Source organism: Acipenser ruthenus, chromosome 47, assembly GCF_902713425.1.
Source record: "Acipenser ruthenus chromosome 47, fAciRut3.2 maternal haplotype, whole genome shotgun sequence".
In the NCBI taxonomy this organism is placed as follows: domain Eukaryota; kingdom Metazoa; phylum Chordata; class Actinopteri; order Acipenseriformes; family Acipenseridae; genus Acipenser; species Acipenser ruthenus.
This window is the reverse complement of record NC_081235.1, coordinates 2,304,589-2,328,090: the sequence shown is the minus strand read 5'-3', so window position 1 is coordinate 2,328,090 and position 23,502 is coordinate 2,304,589. Positions and strand designations below refer to the sequence as shown.

The following is a 23,502-nucleotide window of genomic DNA, read 5'->3' as shown; positions in this document are numbered from 1 at the left end:
CATGAATAGAATTCTACATTATTCTAACACACCCAGTGTAAAGATCCACAAACACATTGCACAGTGGTATTTTATTTTGAAGTTATATGGTAGGTGAGATGTGTTCAAGCAGGAAATGATGCTTAGTATCTCTCTAGGGTGAAATGTGTTGCTTCTACCTTTTTATTTCCATTGCTGTTGTTTTTTTTTTTTAACAGGACAGTTATTTGGGTGATGAATTCAAGTCCCAGATTGATGTGGCGTTGTCACAGGATTCTACTTACCAGGGTGAACGTGCTTACCAACATGGCGGGGTGACTGGACTGTCACAGTACTAGAGTGTAAGCCTCTTTGTTTATGAAGTGCTGGCAAAACATTTCAATAACAACTTCATGGATCCAATATATTTTCATTGGAGAAACCTTGAAATTCATTTCTTCCTGTTTTTTTTTTTTTAAAGCTACTCAGAATCTTTTCTTTATAAAGGCTACACATTCATAACTGGCTGCTATGACACTGGAAGTTGTGAAAATCAGCTTCTATCTATATTGCTACAAGGAAATTAAAGATGACTATCACATCACTATTCGGGTCTACTATATATATATATATATATATATATATATATACAGTGCCTTGCAAAAGTATTCAGACCCCTGACCAATTCTCTCATATTACTGAATTACAAATGGTACATTGAAATTTCATTCTGTTTGATATTTTATTTTAAAACACTGAAACTCAAAATCAATTATTGTAAGGTGACATTGGTTTTATGTTGGGAAATATTTTTAAGAAAAATAAAAAACTGAAATATCTTGCTTGCATAAGTATCCAACCACCACACATTAATATTTGGTAGAGCCACCTTTCGCTGCAATAACAGCTTTAAGTCTTTTGGGGTAAGTATGTACCAGCTTTGCACACAGTGTCGGAGTGATTTTGGCCCATTCTTCTTGGCAGATTTGCTCCAGGTTGTTCAGGTTGGTTGGACGATGCTTGTGGACCGCAATTTTCAAATAGTGCCACCGATTCTCAATGGGATTGAGATCAGGACTTTGACTGGGCCACTGTAGGACATTCACCTTTTTGTTCTTGAGCCACTCCAATGTTGCTTTGGCCTTGTGCTTGGGATCATTGTCCTGCTGAAAGGTGAATTTCCTCCCAAGCTTCAGTTTTTTAGCAGACTGAAGCAGGTTCTCTTGCAGTATTTCCCTGTATTTTGCTCCATCCATTCTTCCTTCAATTTTAACAAGATTCCCAGTCCCTGCTGACGAGAAGCATCCCCACAGCATGATGCTGCCACTACCATACTTCACTGTAGGGATGGTGTGTCTTGAGGCATGGGCAGTGTTAGGTTTGCACCACACATAGCGCTTTGAGTTTTGGCCAAAAAGCTCTATTTTGGTCTCATCTGACCACAAAACTTTTTCCCACATCGCAGCTGGGTCACTCTCATGCTTTCTGGCAAACTCCAGATGTGCTTTCAGATGGTACTTTTTGAGTAACAGCTTCTTTCTTGCCACCCTCCCATACAGGCCAGTGCTATGCAGAGCTCTTGATATGGTTGACTGGTGCACCATTACTCCACTCCCAGCCACTGAAGTAGAGCTCCTTCAAAGTGATTGTTGGCCTCTCTGTGGCTTCTCTCACAAGTCTCCTTCTTGTTTGAGTTTTGAGGGACGGCCTTTTCTTGGCAGTGCCTGGGTAGTGTGATGCTGCTTCCACTTCCTGATATCCAAACACTTGGATATTATTTTGTACCCTTTCCCTAATCTATGCATTTGTATTACTTTATCTTAACTTCTGTAGAATGCTCTTTGGTCTTCATTTTCCTTCAGATTCACAGCCTGACCAATGATCCTTCAACAGTGGGGTTTTTATCTAGAAAATGTGACAGCAACTTTAATGGTTCACAGGTGGAGGCCAATGGTAAGGTAATTGTGTCCTCATTAGGGCAATTTCTTTGATCAGTGTAAACTGGGAGCTTCCACAGCACAGGGGTTGAATACTTATGCAAGCAAGATATTTAAGTTTTTTTATTTCTTAAAAATATTTCCCAACATAAAACCAATGTCACCTTACAATAATTGATTTTGAGTTTCAGTGTTTTAAAATAAAATATCAAACAGAACGAAATTTCAATGTACAATTTGTAATTCAGTAATATGAGAGAATTGGTCAGGGGTCTGAATACTTTTGCAAGGCACTCTGTGTATATGTGTGTGTGTGTGTGTGTGTGTGTGTGTGTATATATATGTGTATATATATATATATATATATATATATATATATATATATATATATATATATATATATATATATAAATTATAATTATATCCAGCGCTCAAAGAATGTCGCAGACATTTGCAGAGCTTTTTGAGATGTTCTAGTAATAAAATAATGACTTGGATCGCATTATTGAGTTTGGTGATAAAACAAGTGATCAGGAGATGATTTATCAGTATGCACGACTATGAAGAGGTATATGAAAAATACGACACAAGGGGTGGGGCGGGGCTGGAGATGCAGTACTGAGTGTCCTGTTGATATGCAGTGCCTGTTTAACTGTGAAAAAAATACTTTTAAACAGTGTGTGTAAAATAAACTGCGCGTTTGAAAATAAATTGGACCTGAAGCGCTAAATAAATGGACCACTAAGGGTTAAACATTTATTCGGCCATCATCGTTCGTGGAATAACTACAGCACTCCATGAACATGCACCTGAAATCAATCGATGCTGGAATCTAGATCATCGTATCAGCTCTGTACCTGTGATTGTATCCATAACCCTAGGATTGTATCCTTTATTTCTGTGTATGATGTTTCAATTTTGTTTTCCAGGTTGTGGGAAGAAGAGCTAAGCTTGAGATGAGCTTAGTTCATCAGCATTTTAATCTGGGAAATAAAAAAAAACAAAAAAGGATACCTGTTTTCCACTGCTACAACTGAAGCACCACTGTGTGAAAGCAACAGGAGAGAGAAACCAACCAATCACGAGAGAGAGGAGAAAGACGGACGGATGGACGGACAGACAGAAAAGGAGAGCGAGAGAAAGACCACTGCTAGCACACTGAGACACGGAGAAGGAAAGGAGGAAACACTGGGTGCGTGGTAGCGCCTGTCGCGGAAGGCAGGGGACCTGGTCTTCAATCCTAAACAAAGTTCCTCCCTGTGAATCAAGCTCCCCCAAGAATGACTGATTGTCTGAGGACCTTACTCTACTGGCAGAGTGAGAGAGAGGGAAGGGCCTCAAGCAATTGATAAGCTCATTCTGAAATTTGCGTTCTTACATGGAGCAGGGGGAGTGCTTGAAGCACTCAAAGAAAATTTTTACCTCAAAGTTGATCTGTTTACACAAGGCATCACTTTCAGTCGACACCATACTGAAAAATGTGGCAGCAAAACCAACTTTAAAAGCAGGAGAAATACATATCTTATCTTGTATTCCATAACAACTACGCAGTAAAAAAATCCCTGGGTTCAACTTTGAGTTGCAAAGTTTTCTGTTTTAAGTCTGATGAGAAATTCTTGATCTACATGCTTTTGAAGCATTTGAATTTCACCTGCTTTCTAAATCAGGTCTTTCATAAGGTGGTTTACTAAGTATGAGGTTAATGCACTGGATTTATAATGAGGTTTGTCTCTTGAGATCTTAGCGGTGAACCTGAAAGATCTATAGTCGTGAGACAATTTCCAAAGTCAAACTTTCTTCTTGTAGAAAACCAGCATTGAAGAGAACTAACTTGGTGTAATTTGAAGTTGCAGCAACGGCTTATTGATCTTCTTAATGAAGGAAAGCAGTAAATAATAGTAACATGTGGCCTTTGCGCTGCCAATGGAGGAGGGGTTTCAATGTTTTAAATGCTCTGTACGCTTTAATCGGCTACTGTCCGAACTCTGAAAAGGGGATTGATTTTTTTAAAACAATGCCTTCGGCTGTAAGGATAAACCTGCTTTCAGTGTCTCCCTGGAACACAAGGAGCAGTTGATAGGGAGCTCATGCATACTGAAGGACTCATACAGCTTAAGTTAAAGCAGGTAAATGAGGATTCAGTAGAAAAATAAATTAAGTAAGGAAGGTGGCTGAATGTAGTTTAAACCCAATAGAGAATAGATGCCATGTGTGCATACCTTTTTATCTTGCAAGGAAATTTGAAAGTATTTCCAGAAGTGGACACAAAAATATATAGCAGACCACAGGGCTGATGCACAAACCATTACAGTGCAAAATGGTGGCATATTGGAAGCACGAAACTGAAATCTTTTAACATATAGGAAGAACAATTATGAATGTTCGTGTTCACAGTCCTCAACAAGTGGAAAGTGTACATTTCATTTTATTTGACCAAATATTGTACTTTCAGCAGTAAAGTTTTAAGATGGCGTTCCCATAATTTCCTAAAATGAGTGACATTTCAGTTTAGATACAAATAAAGGGTTATTAAATTAGCAGCCTTCATGTAGAACTTATGGAGAGCAAGTTATGCAAGTGTATACAACACCATCAAATAACAGAAGTAACCCTACTCCAGTTTAACAATAAATAAATTAAAAACCATTTTTAATATCAAGGACTATTGGAATAATCACAGGTAGTTTCCGAATAAGAGGGAGGAGTTATCAGCTGGTGCCTATTCCTGTACTGTTTTTTATGGAAATGTTTTCAGATGAAGATAAAATAATTAAGATAGGTAACTCAAACGGCACCAGTCGATCCTACACCTAACTCCTACTCTACACAACTTTTTAAAGCTACGAGTAACCCCAGGTTAAACTGAGGAGTTGCCCTTCATTTTTCTTTTTCGCCTGGTTAATTTTGTTGTGTGCTAATTACATTCAGAAGGACAGACAGACGCAAGCCACCTTCCTTCTGTAAAATGAGTTGCCATAATTAAAAATATGGACTTGCCGAAGGGCTTTTCTTTCATTAATTGCGGTTTTTGTTTTGCTTTTTGGTTGTTGATCTAGGCTGTATTCTGCCTGTTTTGTAGAAGTAGAGGCTTTCACCCTTTGTGAAATGTGATTGCGTGATGTAACCCCCTCCCCTTTTCACTGGTTGGAATGATTGCTTCTTTGTGCTGTTATTTTATTAACATTTTTTGTTTTTGTAGCAGCAAGTGATTCCGTTTTATTATCCATGGAGATCGATGCATGTACTGCGTCTGATTATTAAATGGAAAGTTGTTTTTGATTTTTGTCCAAGTTGTTTTAAATGTCTTTAATAAACTATCCTAAGTAGCTTCTGCAATACAGAAGATGTGTCTTTATTTGTCTGTGTTGGTTTCCTTGTTTCTTGGGAGATATTTATCCAGCATTTATGTATATCTTACCAAGTAAGATCTTGCATAAATCAAGTAAAACTATTATCTGTGGTCATTGTAAAGGTTCAGTGTGTCATAGTTTAATTAGTATTATTTATTTATATATGTCAGATGGGCTTCAGTGAGTTACAGGAAAATAATTAGAGGGTTTCTGTGACCCTTGTAATGCCAATATTAAAGAAGACGAGGTCCAGCAGTACAGGGTTTTTTTTTTTTTTAAATGTAGTGTTTCAGTGCTGTACAGACGTTCTGTGTCGTTATCCGTTTCTCAGAAATATGAATGTACCAGCTTTTTTTTTTTTTTATAAACGTATTCTCATTTTGTTGCTCTTTAATGAACATTTCTTTACTGTGGCTGTTGTCGAGTGATTGGAAACGAGACATTTTGTGTTTGAATTGAAAGTGATGGTCTCGGAGTCGAATGGGTCAAAGTTCAAGTACGTTTTCCTCTAGAGGAATTATCACTTTTTTGACGGCACTACTGTGGTATTATGCCTTTTTGGGCGTACTATCAAAACTATCAATCCTATTCTTACTTCGTGTTCATATTAATTTGTGCCTCTTTTTCTGTTTAGATATACAATATAATAACAGCAAAAGGCATCAATGTGAAATAATTTATTTACAGTTTGGTAAAGAACGTAGAGTCTTAACATAAGAAAGGTTATAAACAAGAGGAGGTAATTTGGCCCATCTTGCTCGTTTGGTTGTTAGTAACTTATTTATCCCAGAATCTCATCAAGCAGCTTCTTGAAGGATCCTAGGGTGTCAGCTTCAACAACATTACTGGTATTTTGGTATATGTGTTAACTGTTTTGATGATTGTGATAATAGTACAGGTAAATTTATGATAGCAATTGAGAAACTCTGATCTGCTAAGTGGTTAGGCAACAATGCTTGTTCCTCTCATTAACAGATGTAGTCTTTGTCCAAGCAGTGGAACCCTATTTAGAAATGAGTGTATAGAAAGCATCAACACCATGGAAAACATAAGAAAACTGTTCTGCAAAAGAATGAAAACACAATTTTATCATTATATATCATTTTATTTTGAGAGAAACATTTTCTTCCAAACCATGAAAAAACAAATCTGCATTAACATTATCTTTTTTTTTTTTTTTTTTTTTTTAAATGTATGATGCTGTGGTTTTCACAGAAAGAGTCAAACTGGTGAAACTGTCGCTGTGAAACTGAGGCGTGAAAGTGTAACCTGGGAAGTGCCTTTATGCCCTTTGACACAAAGAACCAACCCCACGAAACCCGTTTCAAATAAGAAGGCCATTACAGAGCTTGCTGACAGATGGACAGTTAAAGGCCTATTCCACTCAGCAAGGGGCACTTGTTTTGTTATGGCATGATCTAAACAGCTGCTTTTAACCCCATTTCTACCATGGAAATATTTACTTAAATACACAAAAGCAGGAAGGAAACCCAATGGAAAACAAAGTGTGTGCAATACACTGGAAGCTGTCAACGTATTACTGGTTTACAGACTTCAATAAGTTCATTTCAGAAGTTACTGATAGATATAAAGCATTTCGTGTTAAAATCAGTACTGCAATTCCAGGACCGTACAGGGTTTTACACTGGACAAACCAGCCTCTTCTCTTCAGCCTGAACTTGTGTACACGCTTGAGATAAAGAATCCAATTTAAAACTTAAAACTGACTGAACTCTGCACAAAATCAGATCTCCAGTAAATGCAGGGGTCACAGCAACTAGATTATCAGACATGACAAAATATTAACAAACAGCATTTTAGTCACTATTGCAGGATCTTTTGGTGTAAACTGAACAATAAATGACCCACCAAGTCATTCTGTAAAATGTCCCAATGCCTGTTAAAGGGTACTATAAGAAATTGATCTTTAATGGACTGGAATTTTTAGTTGCTGGTTTAATGTTGTCAATCTGGACCCAAAGCAGACCCGATCCATGTGGAAAAGTTCCCCAGTCCCTCATGGCTTCTCCTTTGCCTCTTGTTTCTGTTGCCTGCGTTTTTTCTTCAGCAGTTTCTTCTTCAGCAGAATGTCTTTCTGTCTCTGCAGATTCTCCTGTATCTTCTCCTTGAACTTTCTCTTCTGTTTATGGATTTTCTCCAGTTCAGCTTTCCTTTTCTCTTCCAGGTCTGGGTCCTACAGGGTTCAGAGGGATTGATAATGTTAGGATTGCCATCAGTCTGTTCTAGTTCAAAAGACTGTAAAAACTACGGCATGTTAAAAATCAAACACACCTTTCTGAAAATGAAATGTCCGTGGGTTATAGTTTTTCCACAAAGTAGTTTTATTAAGCAAAATGAGGTGAATCTGAAATCGTGGATATAGTTTTTTTCTCCAATACATTTTTTAAATCACAAGCTGTCTGACTGAATGGAAGATCATGCCACAGTATTCGACTGTCCAGGACCGTGAACATCTTTATATTTATTTGGCATGGATACAAAATCTGGAACCAGTTTTGTTTTCAGGTAATTTCAAACTTGTGTTGGATTAAGTGCATTGAAAGCTCAGCATACCCAGACCTGCTTTCAGACTCGTACTAGAAAACTCATTTTCACCAGCGACGACGCAGCAGCTCAAAGACCTCAAGGGGGTCATTCTTGAACAATTGACTTTAAAGTTAAAGCTTGAGTGTAGGAAAAGAGAGCTGCACTTCTACAACCTTCAGTTAGATGATCAATGTGAGAGCTTCCCCCCACAGCTCTGCAAGCACACCTGAATCTCCCCATTAGTGCTAAGTGCCTCTCAAGCAGAATTGTGCCGAACAGCTGAGAAGCATGATAAACTACTTGGAATCAGACCACTACACAACACTGGCCCTCAGTTTTATTACAAAGACTAGCTCAACCAAAGGATCTGCAGAGTTAGGTTTCCTTCAGTATATTTTCTTTTCCGATGCTGGTAAACAAGATGGCATTGTCTCACCAGTGTTTGATTTTAAGGCTTGTCCATTTCCCATATGGTAATCACTGCCATTTATTGATTGAATATCGTTCATTGAAATCAGTTTAAAAGTGCCCGTCACCTTGAGCAATGCAAGCTATGTGGTTATACATTAAGTGCTACGTATACTGTAGCATACTACTGTATATTTGCATATTAATAATTCTGTTTATAGGTACCATAAGTATATATAGATATTTTTGTTTTGTGAATGATCAGTTATTACACACCCCTGCTGTATCGAATGATCAGTTATTATACCCACTTTTCCTTCCAGAATCATTTGCTTTCTTTTGTTGATTTCCTTCTTCTCATCAAAGTCCGACGATTCCAGTTTCTAAAAAATAAATATAAAAAGCTTCAATGTTCATTATATATATATATATATATATATATATATATATATATATATATATATATATAAATAAATAAATAAATAAAAAAATTAGAGGTTGGCACAATCTCACACCGAGGACAGCGAGCTCTCAGCACTTACAATCTCACACCGAGGACAGCGAGCGTTCAGCACTTACAATCTCACACCGAGGACAGCGAGCGTTCAGCACTTACAATCTCACACCGAGGACAGCGAGCGTTCAGCACTTACAATCTCACACGGAGGACAGCGAGCGTTCAGCACTTACAATCTCACACCGAGGACAGCGAGCGTTCAGCACTTACAATCTCACACCGAGGACAGCGAGCGTTCAGCACTTACAATCTCACACCGAGGGCAGCGAGCGTTCAGCACTTACAATCTCACACCGAGGACAGCGAGCGTTCAGCACTTACAATCTCACACGGAGGACAGCGAGCGTTCAGCACTTACAATCTCACACGGAGGACAGCGAGCGTTCAGCACTTACAATCTCACACCGAGGACAGCGAGCTCTCAGCACTTACAATCTCACACTGAGGACAGCGAGCTCTCAGCACTTACAATCTCACATTCTCTCCTCGTCACGTTCACCTGGGTCAGGATCTTCAGCACCTCACTCTCCGCCACGGAGAATTCCTTCAGCTTGGCTTCTAAACACACAAGAAAATACCCTTCCTTGATTAAAAACATTTTGGAAGCATTTGCATAAACTATCCTGCAACGGGTATTGAAAACAGAGGCATTCATTACCTGTTTTACTCATTATCTTGGTGCCCTGACTCACTAATCTGAAGTACCAGTATTGTGCCTTTTTTTTGTGCACACACACAGACTTACCTACTACCTCTATCAGGTATTGACCCTGTGTTTTATGGTACAGGTTACTGTGAGGTGGTCACAAAGACAGGCCTGACATCTTTAATCTCCAGCTCTCCTGAATTCTGGATAATACACAGTCTCAATAATTGATGTTCTTACTCAAATTCTAATGACAAAAAATATAAAATGTGTGTTTCTTGGGTCCTTTGTGGATAAAGCTGGCTGTGCAACTTGATGACCTTTTCCTGCTGTGTATAAAATGAAAATAAGATAACAAAATAAAGCTTGTTTGACAAGGCAACAAAAACAAGTGACTACTGTCTTGAATGATACACTACTTACTGTTCAGAATGATACACTGCTTAGTGTCTTGAATGACACACTACTTACTGTTTTGCTCTTCAATGGCGTGAACGAGGTGAATATCGTACTGGGTCACCAGTGTAATGGAAACACCGTGTCGCCCTGAAGAGAGGAAACAGAGACGCACGTTATTCGTGAAGCTGTGCTCCTGTGCGAGGCGTTCTCATCGAGTTCACGTACCTGCGCGGGCCGTCCTGCCGACGCGGTGCACGTAGATTTTGGGCAGGCCAGGGGTGTTGTGATTGATCACAACCTGAACAGTGGGGATGTCCAAACCCCTGGTGGAAAATGAGGAGAAAAACAAACAGAAAACGTCAGGAGCTGCTCTACTTCCCTATTAAAACCTCCAGTGCATTCATAAAATCATGAATGAATGCATGTGCATTTCTCCATATATCCAGAGAAGCACTTCTCCAATTGTCATGAAACATGGTGTAAGAACAGGTATTGAGAGGATAGCATCGATCAGGAGGACCGTTTATCTAACTGATTGAACATTTCTTATTCTATACTATTCTGTACACACTGGTGACACATGTCATGTTCATCATGAGAGCTCCAATTCAGAATTGAGAGTTGTGCAGAGCAGTGCTGAGTCCCTGCAATGTTGTACAGCAAGCTGCCCAGACTCAGAGCCACTCTCCGCTCAGCAGCCTGAGAGCTAGTGAAAGGGAGGATGGATAGGGCAGTGCTGAGTCCCTGCAATGCTGTACAGCAAGCTGCCCAGAGCCACTCTCTGCTCAGCAGCCTGAGAGCGAGTGAAGGGGAGGATGGATAGGGCAGTGCTGAGCCCCTGCAATGTTGTACAGCAAGCTGCCCAGAGCCACTCTCTGCTCAGCAGCCTGAGAGCTAGTGAAGGGGAGACATGGAGTCTGTAACCCGCAGCTGGGTTTTGTCCATATGCAGGGGTGGGGGAGGGGTTTCTTACCTGGCAGCTACATCAGTTGCAATGAGGATCTTGAAAATGCTGGACTTGAATTTCGCCAGAGCTGCAAATCTCTGTTTCTGAAGTAACATAAAAATGTGTCATTTTAGTAGAGCTATAACAAATGTAAAATGGATACAAAAACATGAGATTTCAAAAATAATGGTTTGCTGCAGTTCACAGTGAGTTGTAGTAATGTTGATAATAATACAATGCATGTTTACTATATATATATATACAGTAGTCACATGTTCTAGGCAATATTTTCTTCACTTTCTCTTCTCCACTCCATGTTTACTTGATAAAGGGACACGTGGTTTTGAAGCTTGTATATTTTAAACCTATGAAATCTTTTTTTTCTCTCTCTCTACACATACACAGTCGCAGACAAAAGTATTGGCACCCTACACTTAATATAAGACAATTCAAGAAAACATGTTCAATACTAGCATTTAGTGAGCATTCGCCACTAATTAATATAGCAAAGACCAAAATACACAATTTCTGGTACTTTAACAAATAATATTTAAAAGAAATCTGGAATACCAAAACCCACAATCAGAGCAATAATCAAGAAGTACCACAAAGGAAATTCAACTGAAGCGCTTGAAAAAGAGGACGTCCAAAGAAAATGATGGGTACAGCAGGTAGGAGAATCATCCGACAGCTATCCACGATAAACAGCCAAGGACTTCAAGAAAGATTCAGAAGCATCAGGCATAATCGTGCAAGAAGGAGCTGTACAAGGCATCTGAACACAGAAGAGTTGCACACACGCAGACCTCGCTGCACCTGAACACAGAAGAGTTGCACACACGCAGACCTCGCTGCAAACTTTTAAAGGAAATTCTTAAAACAAGCCATCTGAAATTTGCCAAGAAATATGAACAGGAAACAAGCATTTTTTCTGGTCCAACAACTTTTCTCCAAAAATGGGCTACAGTAAAAAAAGGGAAAGCCTTCAATGAAGAAAACCTCGTACCTACCGTTAAACCTTGCAGGTGGTGTGATCATGATATGGGGGTGTTTCAGCAGTTCAGAGACTGGAGACATTCATGTGATTGAAGATCGAATGAATGCAGCCATGTATCAAATCATTCTACACAGTACAATGATTCCATCTGCTCGAAGGCTGATTGGCAGATTTTTTTTAGTCTATTTCAGGGTATCTACATAATACTTAAAAGTTGCTAAAAATAAACACCAAAAAACAGAAGCACTAATTATGGTATAATAAGCATAGGGTGCCAATACTTTTGTATGTGACTGTATATATGTTAAGATATGTGTAAAATAAAATACCTCAATTAACACTTTCCCAGAAGTGTTTCCCCTTCATGGCCTACCTGTTTCATCATGGAGTGGAGAGCCACAGACGGGAAGCTGAATTCTCGAAGCATCATGTTCAGGATTTGACAATTTCTAAAAACAAAACAAACACACACACAGTTCAGCCTGGCTGCACAATGTGTTCCAGCAGTGCTAGTGGAGAGAGCGCACGCACGCACGCACGCACGCACACACGCACGCACACACACGCACGCACGCACGCACGCACGCACGCACGCACTGTCACTGCAGAGTACATTATTAACAGACAAACCCTTTAACGTCACTCTGTTACACTTATTATCACACTGAAATGTCCCAGCCACAATATGATGGGAGTCGCTGGCTACACTTACAACAAAAACAGCCGTATCACACTCTAGTGCTATTACTCCTGAAATCTACTTCACCCTCTCCTTTTTTATAAGGGTTACAACAAACTTCCAATGGGGGGTCACTGTAATTATACATACATTGTATTTAGATTGATGTTACAGAAACGCTCCAATTTTACTTACCTAATCGTGGCCATACATCACCTCTGCTTTTTATTTTTATTTCTGAGATTGGTAAAATGTAATTATTTGTCAAATGTTTCCATTAATAGTAATTCAATCTCATTAGCACAAGAGATTTGTTACTGTGCTGTGCTAAAGCTGTGCCATTAGGTGATCACTTTTAATTCCACTGAAATGTATTTTTTGAGCTTCGTTCGATTAATGGTTTGTGAAGTTACCCATTCCCACTCTGCAATGCAATCATCAGCATCAACAGCTTCCCTGTAAAATGAATTTCAACTTAAAAAAAAATATGTCTGCTAAAATGTGGAATCTATAAGATTCTTAACTCCATATTATTATGAATTAGTCATTTCGCAGACTCTTTCATCCAACGCGACTTACAGAGACTAGGGGGTGAAATATGCATCACAACTGCTGCTGCAGAGTCACTTCCAATTTACATCTCATCTGATGGACGGAGCACAAGGAGGTTAAGTGACTTGCTCAGGGTCACACACACACAGCGAGTCAGTGGCTGAGCTGGGATTGAACCGGGAACCTCCTGGTAACAACAAGAACCTTTCTTTAACTGGCCCTTGCGTTATTTTTTCTAAAGTTGTGTGAAATTTCTTAACATGAGATTTGCAGCCGGATTACAGGAGATAAGGAAGTGTATTACTGTCTCGTGCCACTAGAAGGGATGCACCATTTATTTAACATCAATCTCCTGATCATTTCAATAATATACTTCAAATCATTTTTAATGGTAATTTATTTGAAGCTGGTATTTATGGAACGCTCCTTGCAGACACTTCAATGCTACACTTCCGATCAACTTCATAAAGTCACATGAAGGAATCAGATCAACACTGAAAACACGTCAGCCACAGGAAAGGCAGCGTGGGTCTCAAACGAAAGCCAATGCAGGAAGAAGATATATATTTCTGGAGAAATATATATCTGACAATAAAGCACTCCGACAGAGTCACTGAAACATTGAGAATTCCTGCAAGGACTCTCAGAAGAGACTTTCACAGGACAATGTGAGATGTACGAGGTCATGGCAACACATATTACATACGATTTACCAGAATGATTTGGTTAGCTACGTGTTCTTTAAGTACTGTATGAACAGAGATACCTACTTGCAAGTGCTGGTGAAGATCATGATAGACCAGTCTTCATGTTCGGTCTGAAATTTCTGAATCAAACGCACGAGGTAAGCGTCTTTCACTTTCTCAGCAACAAGAATGTACCTCTGGTCCAGTTCATCGACCGTGCGCACCCTGAGAGAGAAAGACAGAGAGAGAGAGAGTGAGAGAGAGAACAAAACAGGAAAATGTCTCCAATCATCTGTATTGGATCAGTGCTCAACTAACAACCCTTGAATTAGACCAAACTAAAGTATTGATTATTAAAGCCAACATAGACAATATTTTCAGATTTACAGATAAAATAACACACACACACACACACTCACTCTTCTATGATTTAATATTATTTTCTGGGGCGTGTTTAATGTCTTGTATAAGAGAGTAACTTATTTTAAATTCCTTTACTGTTTTATGGTGTTTGCAATCATTAAGAGGTTGCTACAATATTCAATTTCTTTCCTCTAAATCTGGTTTTATTGTTATTCATTTAGTAGATGCTTTTATCCATAGCGACTTACAAAGCTTTTACCTGTCTTTGAGCTGCTTTGAGCTTTCCTGGAGAATCCTAAGTGCAGGGACAGCAGCCTTATTCATTCCAGTCACATCATGTGACAATGATACCTTTCAACTGTGCTGCCAGCCCAGCCCGCTCTCTACCATGTGAGCTGTGCTGCCAGCCCCGCCCGCTCTCTACCATCTGAGCTGTGCTGCCAGCCCCGCCCGCCCGCTCTCTACCATGTGAGCTGTGCTGCCAGCCCCGCCCGCCCGCTCTCTACCATGTGAGCTGTGCTGCCAGCCCTGCCCGCTCTCTACCATGTGAGCTGTGCTGCCAGCCCCGCCCGCTCTCTACCATGTGAGCTGTGCTGCCAGCCTACGTGAATGGAATGAGGAAGGCTCACAGTCCCGACACTTAGGATTCCTGCAGTTCAAAGCCTGGCGAAGGCAGATTTAGAGATACAGGATAACTCCATACTGGAGCAACAGTGACTGTATCTATCAAAATAATTCCATACATGATTACCTCCATGTCCAGCGCTGAAAGAAACACATGATAAACATGTATTTTTAAAAACATGATATCTGGTACTACTCTAGGTTAAATAAATCCCTGTTTGCAAGCCTTGCTGTCTTGCACTTCCTGGGTCATTTCACCTGGAGAGAGAACTTGTCCCCACCCCTTTAGGGCTGCCTTTCCTGCTAGTAACCAATCAGCTGTTTCCCTGAATGAATGATGGAAGAAAGTGCAGAGCTGAAATGAATCACGAAATGTGAGTGGAACAGATACCGGGCAAGCAAACTGAGAACTGTGTTACTTAGTGTAGGGCCAAATAGCATGCTTTCAATGAAAACACATTGCTTGTGAAACTTTACATGCGAGACCAATATGGTGAATGGCAGTGCACACTAGGTCAGTTATATGAGAGTATTGTGTGTGGCTGTATCGTGGATGCTCACTCAGACTGAGACTCCCAGTAGAAGGGCTTGTTCAGGGCTATGCTCTTCAGCTCCTGCAGGGTGTCTGTTAAGGTGGCACTGAACAGCAAAGTCTGTCTTTTAGCAGGAACAGCTCCCAGGATCACCTCCAAGTCTTTGGTGAAATCTGTACAGCCTTGTTCTAGGAGTCTGTCAGCTTCATCCAGAACCTGGGAGGAAGGGTAAACTGTTAGGAGAAGCAGCAAGCCCAATGCACTCTCAATGTATTACCTAGTGTGCAGACGCAGCAAGCCCAATGCATTCTCAATGTATCACCTAGTGTGCAGACGCAGCAAGCCCAATGCATTCTCAATGTATCACCTAGTGTGCAGACGCAGCAAGCCCAATGCATTCTCAATGTATCACCTAGTGTGCAGACGCAGCAAGCCCAATGCATTCTCAATGTATCACCTAGTGTGCAGACGCAGCAAGCCCAATGCATTCTCAATGTATCACCTAGTGTGCAGACGCAGCAAGCCCAATGCATTCTCAATGTATCACCTAGTGTGCAGACGCAGCAAGCCCAATGCATTCTCAATGTATCACCTAGTGTGCAGACGCAGCAAGCCCAATGCATTCTCAATGTATCACCTAGTGTGCAGACGCAGCAAGCCCAATGCATTCTCAATGTATCACCTAGTGTGCAGACGCAGCAAGACCAATGCATTCTCAATTCCCAAGACTTTTAGATTTTAAAAATGTTAATCATGTCCGCCTAATTCTTCTCTGTTCTAGGCTAAATGGATTCAATTCTGTACAGCTGACCTGGTCTCTTATGATACAAGAGTGCCTTCTCCGGAGCACTCTGAGGCAAACCCAAGTGGTTGTGTCACCCGAAGAGCAAAACAAATCTACTAAAAGGTACAGGTGATCTTAAATACTAGATTTTGTATAATGTGTCGTATTAAGGGAAATAAGGGATTTGGCTAGCTTCCCCTCTGGTGCTTGGTGTAGGGGAATGACAAGAAGTTTATACCAGGAAGCGGAGTTTTCTCATGTTGAAGGTGTTGGAACTTCTGATATGGTCTGCCAGTCTCCCGGGGGTTGCTATGACAACGTGAGGCTTTTTGGAGAGTTCCAGGGCCTGTGCTACCATATCTGAAGAGAAAACACAAAAACAGAGTCACCCTGTTAGAGGCACACACGCATCAGGAAAACTTATTCCAAGTATTATTTTTTGTTTTATTATTAAAGATCTCTCCAAATGTAAACAATGTTTTGCACAATGAAAGATAACGTCTGAATACTACCACAAAATAAACTATGAAGCTAGTGTGCGAAGTCAAGTTATTTCCACCTGTGTGACCATGTGACTGGCTTTGTCAGGGCCTTTTGCACCACTATACAGTAAAACCTGTCCAATCTGGCGTTGCTTGTGACTGGAAATGTGTGCCGGTTTAGACAGTGTGCTGGATCACATGTTAAAATCTAAAATTGTACCTAAAAATGGTCAAATGACAGCACCATTTCAATGCTTTAAAATAATAATAATAATTACTATTATTACTGTACATACACAATATAATTAACACAATAATGCCTCAATGAAATCTGTACCTGTTATTCGCACGATCCTGTTTAAACCATTCCCACAGAAAGACGTTCACTTGATCCTATTGTACCTGCATGTGGCAGTCAGGTTTTCTACATGTTGCTTCAAATGCATCTTCTCAGAATGTCTCAAACGGTTTGCCTGAGCTCTTTTTATATTAGTTTTGGTAAACTCATCTTATCTAGCATGAACTACCATCGCTTCAGAGATCTCCTATCTCCTAGATATGGAAGAGGCACACATTATGTTGAACGTGTATTTGATTTTTAAATGCATTTTTGTAAACAATAAAACAGCTGAACTTCTCTTGCACTCTTTCCCATGCTGCACGTCCCGCTGAAGGAACACAGCTGGCACACTAGGGCTGGGTATGGGCTGTGTCTTCATGATACGATACCTATCAATACAATATCTATCACGATACGATATCTATCACGATACGATACCTATCACGACACAATACCTATCACGACACAATACCTATCACGACACAATATCTATCACGATACAGTAAATTAAGCATGAAACAGAAGAATCACACAATCATCTCATGTGCTTGTGCAAGTGTTTGCAATAACGCTGGTAAAGCACTTATGATCCAATAAGCTTCACGGCCTGTTCTGCTTTTGTTTCCTGTTTATTCTTGAAAATACAAAATTACAAATCAGGGCTCCAGACAAAGTTTTTGTCTTAGGAGCCAATGGCTCCAGGCCAAACAAATTGGTTGCCAAATTCAATTGCTAGGTGCCACTTCAGGAGCAGGTTAGCTGCTACCATATTCAAGTGCTTGCTCAGACACTAAAGTGATACTAAAACAGTAACTTCATGTCTGTACTCGTGTGTTCAGCTGAATGGTTCATCTATGCAGCTGATGACTGCAATGAACTCAGCATGTTTATATTTTAAATATTTTTTATAAGGTATATTTTGCATAACGTATTTCAAGTTGGCTTATTTTTCTGAACTTGTTCAGTATTTTAAGCTACATGTAATAAAATATAAAAGGAAAAATTGCATCCCATTGTATTCTCTCACTCCGGTTATGTGCGTGACCTCACACCAAGTCGACTGTATTTACTTTAAAATGTTTGAATGTTTCATTTATTTTCTTTAGAAGCTTCACACACTGGCTTGCATTTGAGTACCACGCTGCTTTTCCTGTGACTGACGTGTTTCCAATGGCAACCGAATTCCTTCATGTGACTTTATGAAGCTGATTGGAAGTGTAGCATTATCTGCAAGTAGCTTTTGATAAATATTTTTCACTAACAGCTTCAAATTATTATTATTATTATTATTTGTTTCTTAGCAGACGTCCTTATCCAGGGCAACTTACAATTGTTACAAGATATCACATTATTTTTTACATACAATAACCCATTTATACAGTTGTGTTGTTTTTTTTTTTTTTTTTTTTTTTACTGGAGCAATCTAGGTAAAGTACCTTGCTCAAGGGTACAGTAGCAGTGTCCCCCCACCTGGGATTGAACCCACAATGTTCTGGTTAAGAGTCCAGAGCCCTAACCACTACTGCACACTGCTTCACCATAATGCCAGAACCCCCTTGAAAATGAGATGCCTATCAATTTTAATATACATTTATAATAATATAAAATATACATTTTAAATTTTTTTTTTTTTTTAAATACATTTGAAAATGTGCATGCATTATGGTAAAATATGAGACCTACAAATGTCAGCACCATGTACTTTAATGCAGAACCATGCAATGCGTGTCATTTTGTGATGCTCTAACCTTTTGCCCTTTTAAAACAGTCAATAAAGGGGTTTGGCTTTTGTTCATTTGACCCCACTGCTCAGAGCACTAGCCCTATCCCCGAATAGATTATCTTCTCCTAGGCAATATATAATACAACTTTTAATAAGTAAACTGTCTCAATAGTGAACTGATATCTAGCTGAACATCGAATCTGTAGTTTACAGAGTTCACAGTGTAAGAGTCTTACTCATTCCTCCCACTACGACACAGTCCCTCAGTCCCAGTGGCCTTCCCAGTACTCGGAACTGCTCTCCAATCTGATACGCCAGCTCCCTGGAAACACAAACAACATTCATTTATTGCCTATAATCTAGACTTGCTCCTTTTCAGGCTCACACAATGCAGTGATAAATCGCCTTTCAGAGTATCAGAACCCCAGGAACCCTGATGATGCCACAACAGGGTTCACCACTTTGAGTTTAGGAGTCATTCGTGACTAGCTGGGTCTGATTGAGTGGGGCGGAGATACTGCCCCTCCCAGCACCCAGGGTTCCAGTGCCCTGGCATTGAGGAGCAAAGTGCCTGCAGCCTGCTGCACAATGACCAGGTTTCACAATGGATCAGCAAGATCTCAAGTCAGTTCAATAACACTGAAAAGGATCTGTAATCATAGTAAACCCAACACAATCTGCAGTGCATGATCTTTGAATATACTGACCTTGTGGGCGTAAGCACCAGACAGAATATCCCGTAGGGGTCCTCGGACAGTTTCTGCAGCACTGGCAGGACGAACGCAGCCGTCTTTCCACTGCCAGTTTTTGCACAGCCCATGCAGTCCCGACCTTACAAAAAACAAACAAAATGCACTGGGGTCACCAGCCTTGAAACAGAATGACTGGGAGGGACATTCATTTTCCCTTTTATTCCACTCACATCCCTTCTTACCAGACATTTCTGAATATCTCACTGTATCCCTGAATACAAATCTGCCATGCAGGTGTAATGGTTCCCCAGATGTTATCAATGCAGAATGACTGTGTGGCTCCACTGATCTTGAGTTTTGTTACAGTAATGGCAGTTGCCATTGCAGAACATGTTTGGGATAAATGAAACCAGTGCTTTAGGTTTGTACCATGATGAAACCTGAAAACAATTAAAAGTCAAACATCACAACTTCAACAAACGCTGAATTGATGGAAATGAATCATTCAGATTCACAATCATTCCACCACCTCCCTAAACAAATGCAGAGCTTGTCCACACACGGTTCAGGGGTGGAACATCCCCTCGTGTATCATTATCACCTTCCCTTTCTTTGCCAATAACCACGTGGACAAAACCGTTCTAATTTCAGCTACACACAAAACATGTGCAGCATAACTTTTATATGGGAACTCAAAATGGAGCGAGGTAACCAGTGGTGTACCACAGGGATCAGTATTAGGTCCTCTGCTATTCCTAATCTACATTAATGATTTAGATTCTGGTATAGTACGCAAACTTGTTAAACTTGCAGACGACACAAAAATAGGAGGAGTGGAAAACACTCTTGCAGCAGCAAAGGTCATTCAAAATAGGGCAGCAGTGTGGAGTAGTGGTTAGGGCTCTGGACTCCTGACCAGAGGGTCGTGAGTTCAATCCCCAGTGGGGGACACTGCTGTTGTACCCTTGAGCAAGGTACTTTACCTAGATTGCTCCAGTAAAAACCCAGCTGTTTAAATGGGTAATTGTATGTAGAAATAATGTGATATCTGTATAATGTGAAATAATGTATAATGTGATATCTTGTAACAATTGTAAGTCGCCCTGGATAAGGGCGTCTGCTAAGAAATAAATAATAATAATAATAATAAATGATCTAGACAGCATTCAGAACTGGGCAGACACATGGCAAATGACATTTAATAGAGAAAAGTGTAAAGTATTGCATGCAGGAAATAAAAATGTGCATTATAAATATCACATGGGAGATACTGAAATTGAAGAAGGGATCTATGAAAAAGACCTAGGAGTTTATGTTGACTCAGAAATGTCTTCATCTAGACAATGTGGGGAAGCTATAAAAAAGGCCAACAAGATGCTCGGATATATTGTGAGAAGTGTTGAATTTAAATCAAGGGAAGTAATGTTAAAACTTTACAATGCATGAGTAAGACCTCACCTAGAATATTGTGTTCAGTTCTGGTCACCTCGTTACAAAAAGGATATTGCTGCTAATTGCTGATATTGCTAGAAAGAGTGCAAAGAAGAGTGACCAGAATTATCCCGGGTTTAAAAGGCATGTCGTATGCAGACAGGCTAAAAGAATTGAATCTATTCAGTCTTGAACAAAGAAGACTACGCGGCGATCTGATTCAAACATTCAAAATCCTAAAAGGTATAGACAATGTCAACCCAGGGGACTTTTTTGACCTGAAAAAAGAAACAAGGACCAGGGGTCACAAATGGAGATTAGATAAAGGGGCATTCAGAACAGAAAATAGGAGGCACTTTTTTACACAGAGAATTGTGAGGGTCTGGAACCAACTCCCCAGTAATGTTGTTGAAGCTGACACCCTGGGATCCTTCAAGAAGCTGCTTGATGAGATTCTGGGATCAATAAGCTACTAACAACCAAACGAGCAAGATGGGCTGAATGGCCTCCTCTCGTTTGTAAACTTTCTTATGTTCTTAAACAAGTGCGAGTAGTGTCCTGCGTTTTGAAGTCGGGAATTTCTCATTTCAGAGCTAGACCAACTTGATTTCATGTGATCTGTGTTGATTCAAATACAGTGCGATTAATCCTAACCCTTCACTCTTAGCTCAACACGACTGCGTGATTACTGTCTCAGGTAACCGGAGGGGGGTAAGCATATTATTGGAATAGCCCCGCCTCACCCGATCACATGTACAGCAGTGTATAGTCGAGTTTAGAGGGTCTTGTCTGTATATTGATTTGTATGACGTTGTATTTAATAGACACATTGATTCAATACATTAAATATTTTCAATATTCAGTATAGTTCAATATATAGCATTACTGTGGCCTTACCTTCTAATATCGCCGGCACACAGCTCTGCTGGACTGGAGTCGGTTTATTTATGCCCATCTGTCTGCACTGCTGTGACAGCCACTCCGACAGCCCCAGAGCTGAGAAATCCGACATCTTTACATCCAAGTTGTCAGGCTCCTAAAATATCGTTTACTGAGCGGAGTTATTTACCAGGACAGACAAGCGCTCGCTTTAACCCAAACTGTAAACGCGTGATGCTTACTCTAGCGTCGCATACATTATACACAGCCAATACGTCATCATGTGGCTGCTCGCTGTGTGGGTGGGTGCTTTGTGGAATTGCAGGCCAGTGTTATTGTATATCGTTATGAGTAAGTTTGTCCCCAATTATTTTTTTTCTGTCTTTGCGACAGTTCCTGACTAGTTTAAAACCTTGTTCTAGGGCGGGTAAGCAATAGTATTGGACAACAAACTATTTGGAATGATATTTTTAATACTGTGTCGTCGAATGAGCCTGTGATGAAGGAATTAATGAAGTACACAACATTTGCAAAATTTCCGAATCTGTGAACGAACTGATGACGAATTAATGTTTTCATATAACTGCGAAGGGGAGTCCAAAAATGGTGTTACACCGTTCAGTGTAACTACCCGCGTCGTTGTGTTATTTCAGTTATCTATCACGCGTAATCAATGCAGAGAGAACGTGTACAATAATATTTTAAATCAGATGTGTTGTTGTTGTACACAATCATATGTACTTTTTGTCAAGGTTGTGCCGAAGTGTATCATGTACACTCCATTTCTCTTATAAAAAAGCAGGTTGTTTGCAGTCCAGTTTGTGTACATTCCCACAGGTAGATTCAACCCTCCTTCAAAGAGCTTTTACTATCATCTTGCTTTGTTATGTTTTTTTTATTTTTTTTATTAAAAATATTTTTTAAAAGACATAATTTAAATGATTGACATAGAATAATACCGTTTACAAAACAGGAAATCTTTACTTTTGTTTTTTAAGGGCTAGCAGTGGACCCTATATTTTTATTTATTTTTAAACAGTTCAGTCTACAGAACCTCACTCTGCAACAGCTTATCCAAGTGTGGAATGGGAAGAATAATATAATGTTGAATTCGTTTTTATTGAAAGGAAGAGCATGAGAAATGATTCAGAAGTTAGTCAGTAAACAGGAATTACGGTGCAATATGTTTCGTTTGTTTGGTAAATGAAAACCTTCATGTTTTTTCTGGTGTGGTATTTGTGTACATAGCCACTAGATGGCAGCAAATGACAAGCAAATGTATAAAATAAACTCGCCAATAGTTAATTAGTGACAAAACCGTACTAACATTCCAGGCCTCTCTATATAAAAATATAAAATCACCTGTAATGAATTTTGCTGAAATACATATGAAATGGATGAACATATTTTAAATACATATTTTCAGTAAGCTTCAACTGTTATTTGAATTTATTTTTTGATGGTTATGGAGTTGTGTTGTTCTAATATAAAAATTTTCTCTAAATCTGCCTTTAATGACCGCTAGAGATGTGCAGCTGTAATTCCTGTCCCCTCAGAAACTGATTTTGCACAGAGATGTTCCATTGACTGTACAGTACTAATGTGTGGTCTGTGTGGTCCGGTGGTTAAAGAAAAGGGCTTGAAACCAGGAGGTCCCGGGTTCAAATCTCAGCTCACTCACTGACTCACTGGTGACCCTGAGCAAGTCATTTAACCTCCTTGTGCTCCGTCTTTCGGGTGAGACATTGTTGTAAGTGACTGCCGCTGGTGCATAGTTCACACACCTGTCTCTGTAAGTTGCTTGGATAAAGGCGTCTGCTGAATAAACAAATAGTTGCAGATACTAACTGAGATTGCAAATCACAGTTGTACTCACCCTAGTGGTCATTAATTAAAAGTACAAATAAAAGGGGAGCAAACAGGTAAAACATTGGTCTTAAATATCCCAGTTATCTTAACTAATATATTCTTCTTGTTTAGATTCACTTTGTGTTTCAGTCACCACATCCTGGTTTAAATCCCAGAAGTT

General features: G+C 39.8%; 2 protein-coding genes across 5 annotated transcripts in view; one reads left to right on the top strand and one right to left on the bottom strand.

Annotated features, from left to right (window-relative positions):
- Window positions 1–5,238, top strand: part of LOC117428899 (regulator of nonsense transcripts 1) — a 32,283-nt gene extending 27,045 nt beyond the window's left edge. For all 4 annotated transcript variants that reach the window (XM_059014342.1, XM_059014343.1, XM_059014341.1 and 1 more), the window contains exons 23-24: window positions 198–320; window positions 2,825–5,238. In XM_059014342.1, the coding sequence (XP_058870325.1) occupies window positions 198–317 (120 nt within the window). In that variant the 3' untranslated portion in view covers window positions 318–320; window positions 2,825–5,238. The remainder of the gene's footprint in view (window positions 1–197; window positions 321–2,824) is intronic.
- A 1,091-nt stretch (window positions 5,239–6,329) lies between these two features.
- On the bottom strand, window positions 6,330–21,779 carry LOC117401212 (probable ATP-dependent RNA helicase DDX49). Its single transcript, XM_059014160.1, has 13 exons — window positions 21,492–21,779; window positions 19,179–19,302; window positions 18,708–18,793; window positions 16,165–16,286; window positions 15,171–15,358; window positions 13,707–13,847; window positions 12,079–12,154; window positions 10,736–10,812; window positions 9,988–10,085; window positions 9,835–9,909; window positions 9,187–9,275; window positions 8,512–8,583; window positions 6,330–7,439 (listed from the first exon to the last, which is right to left on the bottom strand). The coding sequence occupies exons 1-13, from the start codon at window positions 21,604–21,606 to the stop codon at window positions 7,263–7,265; spliced, it is 1,440 nt and encodes a 479-aa protein (XP_058870143.1). The 5' UTR covers window positions 21,607–21,779; the 3' UTR covers window positions 6,330–7,262.
- Window positions 21,780–23,502: the final 1,723 nt, after the last annotated feature.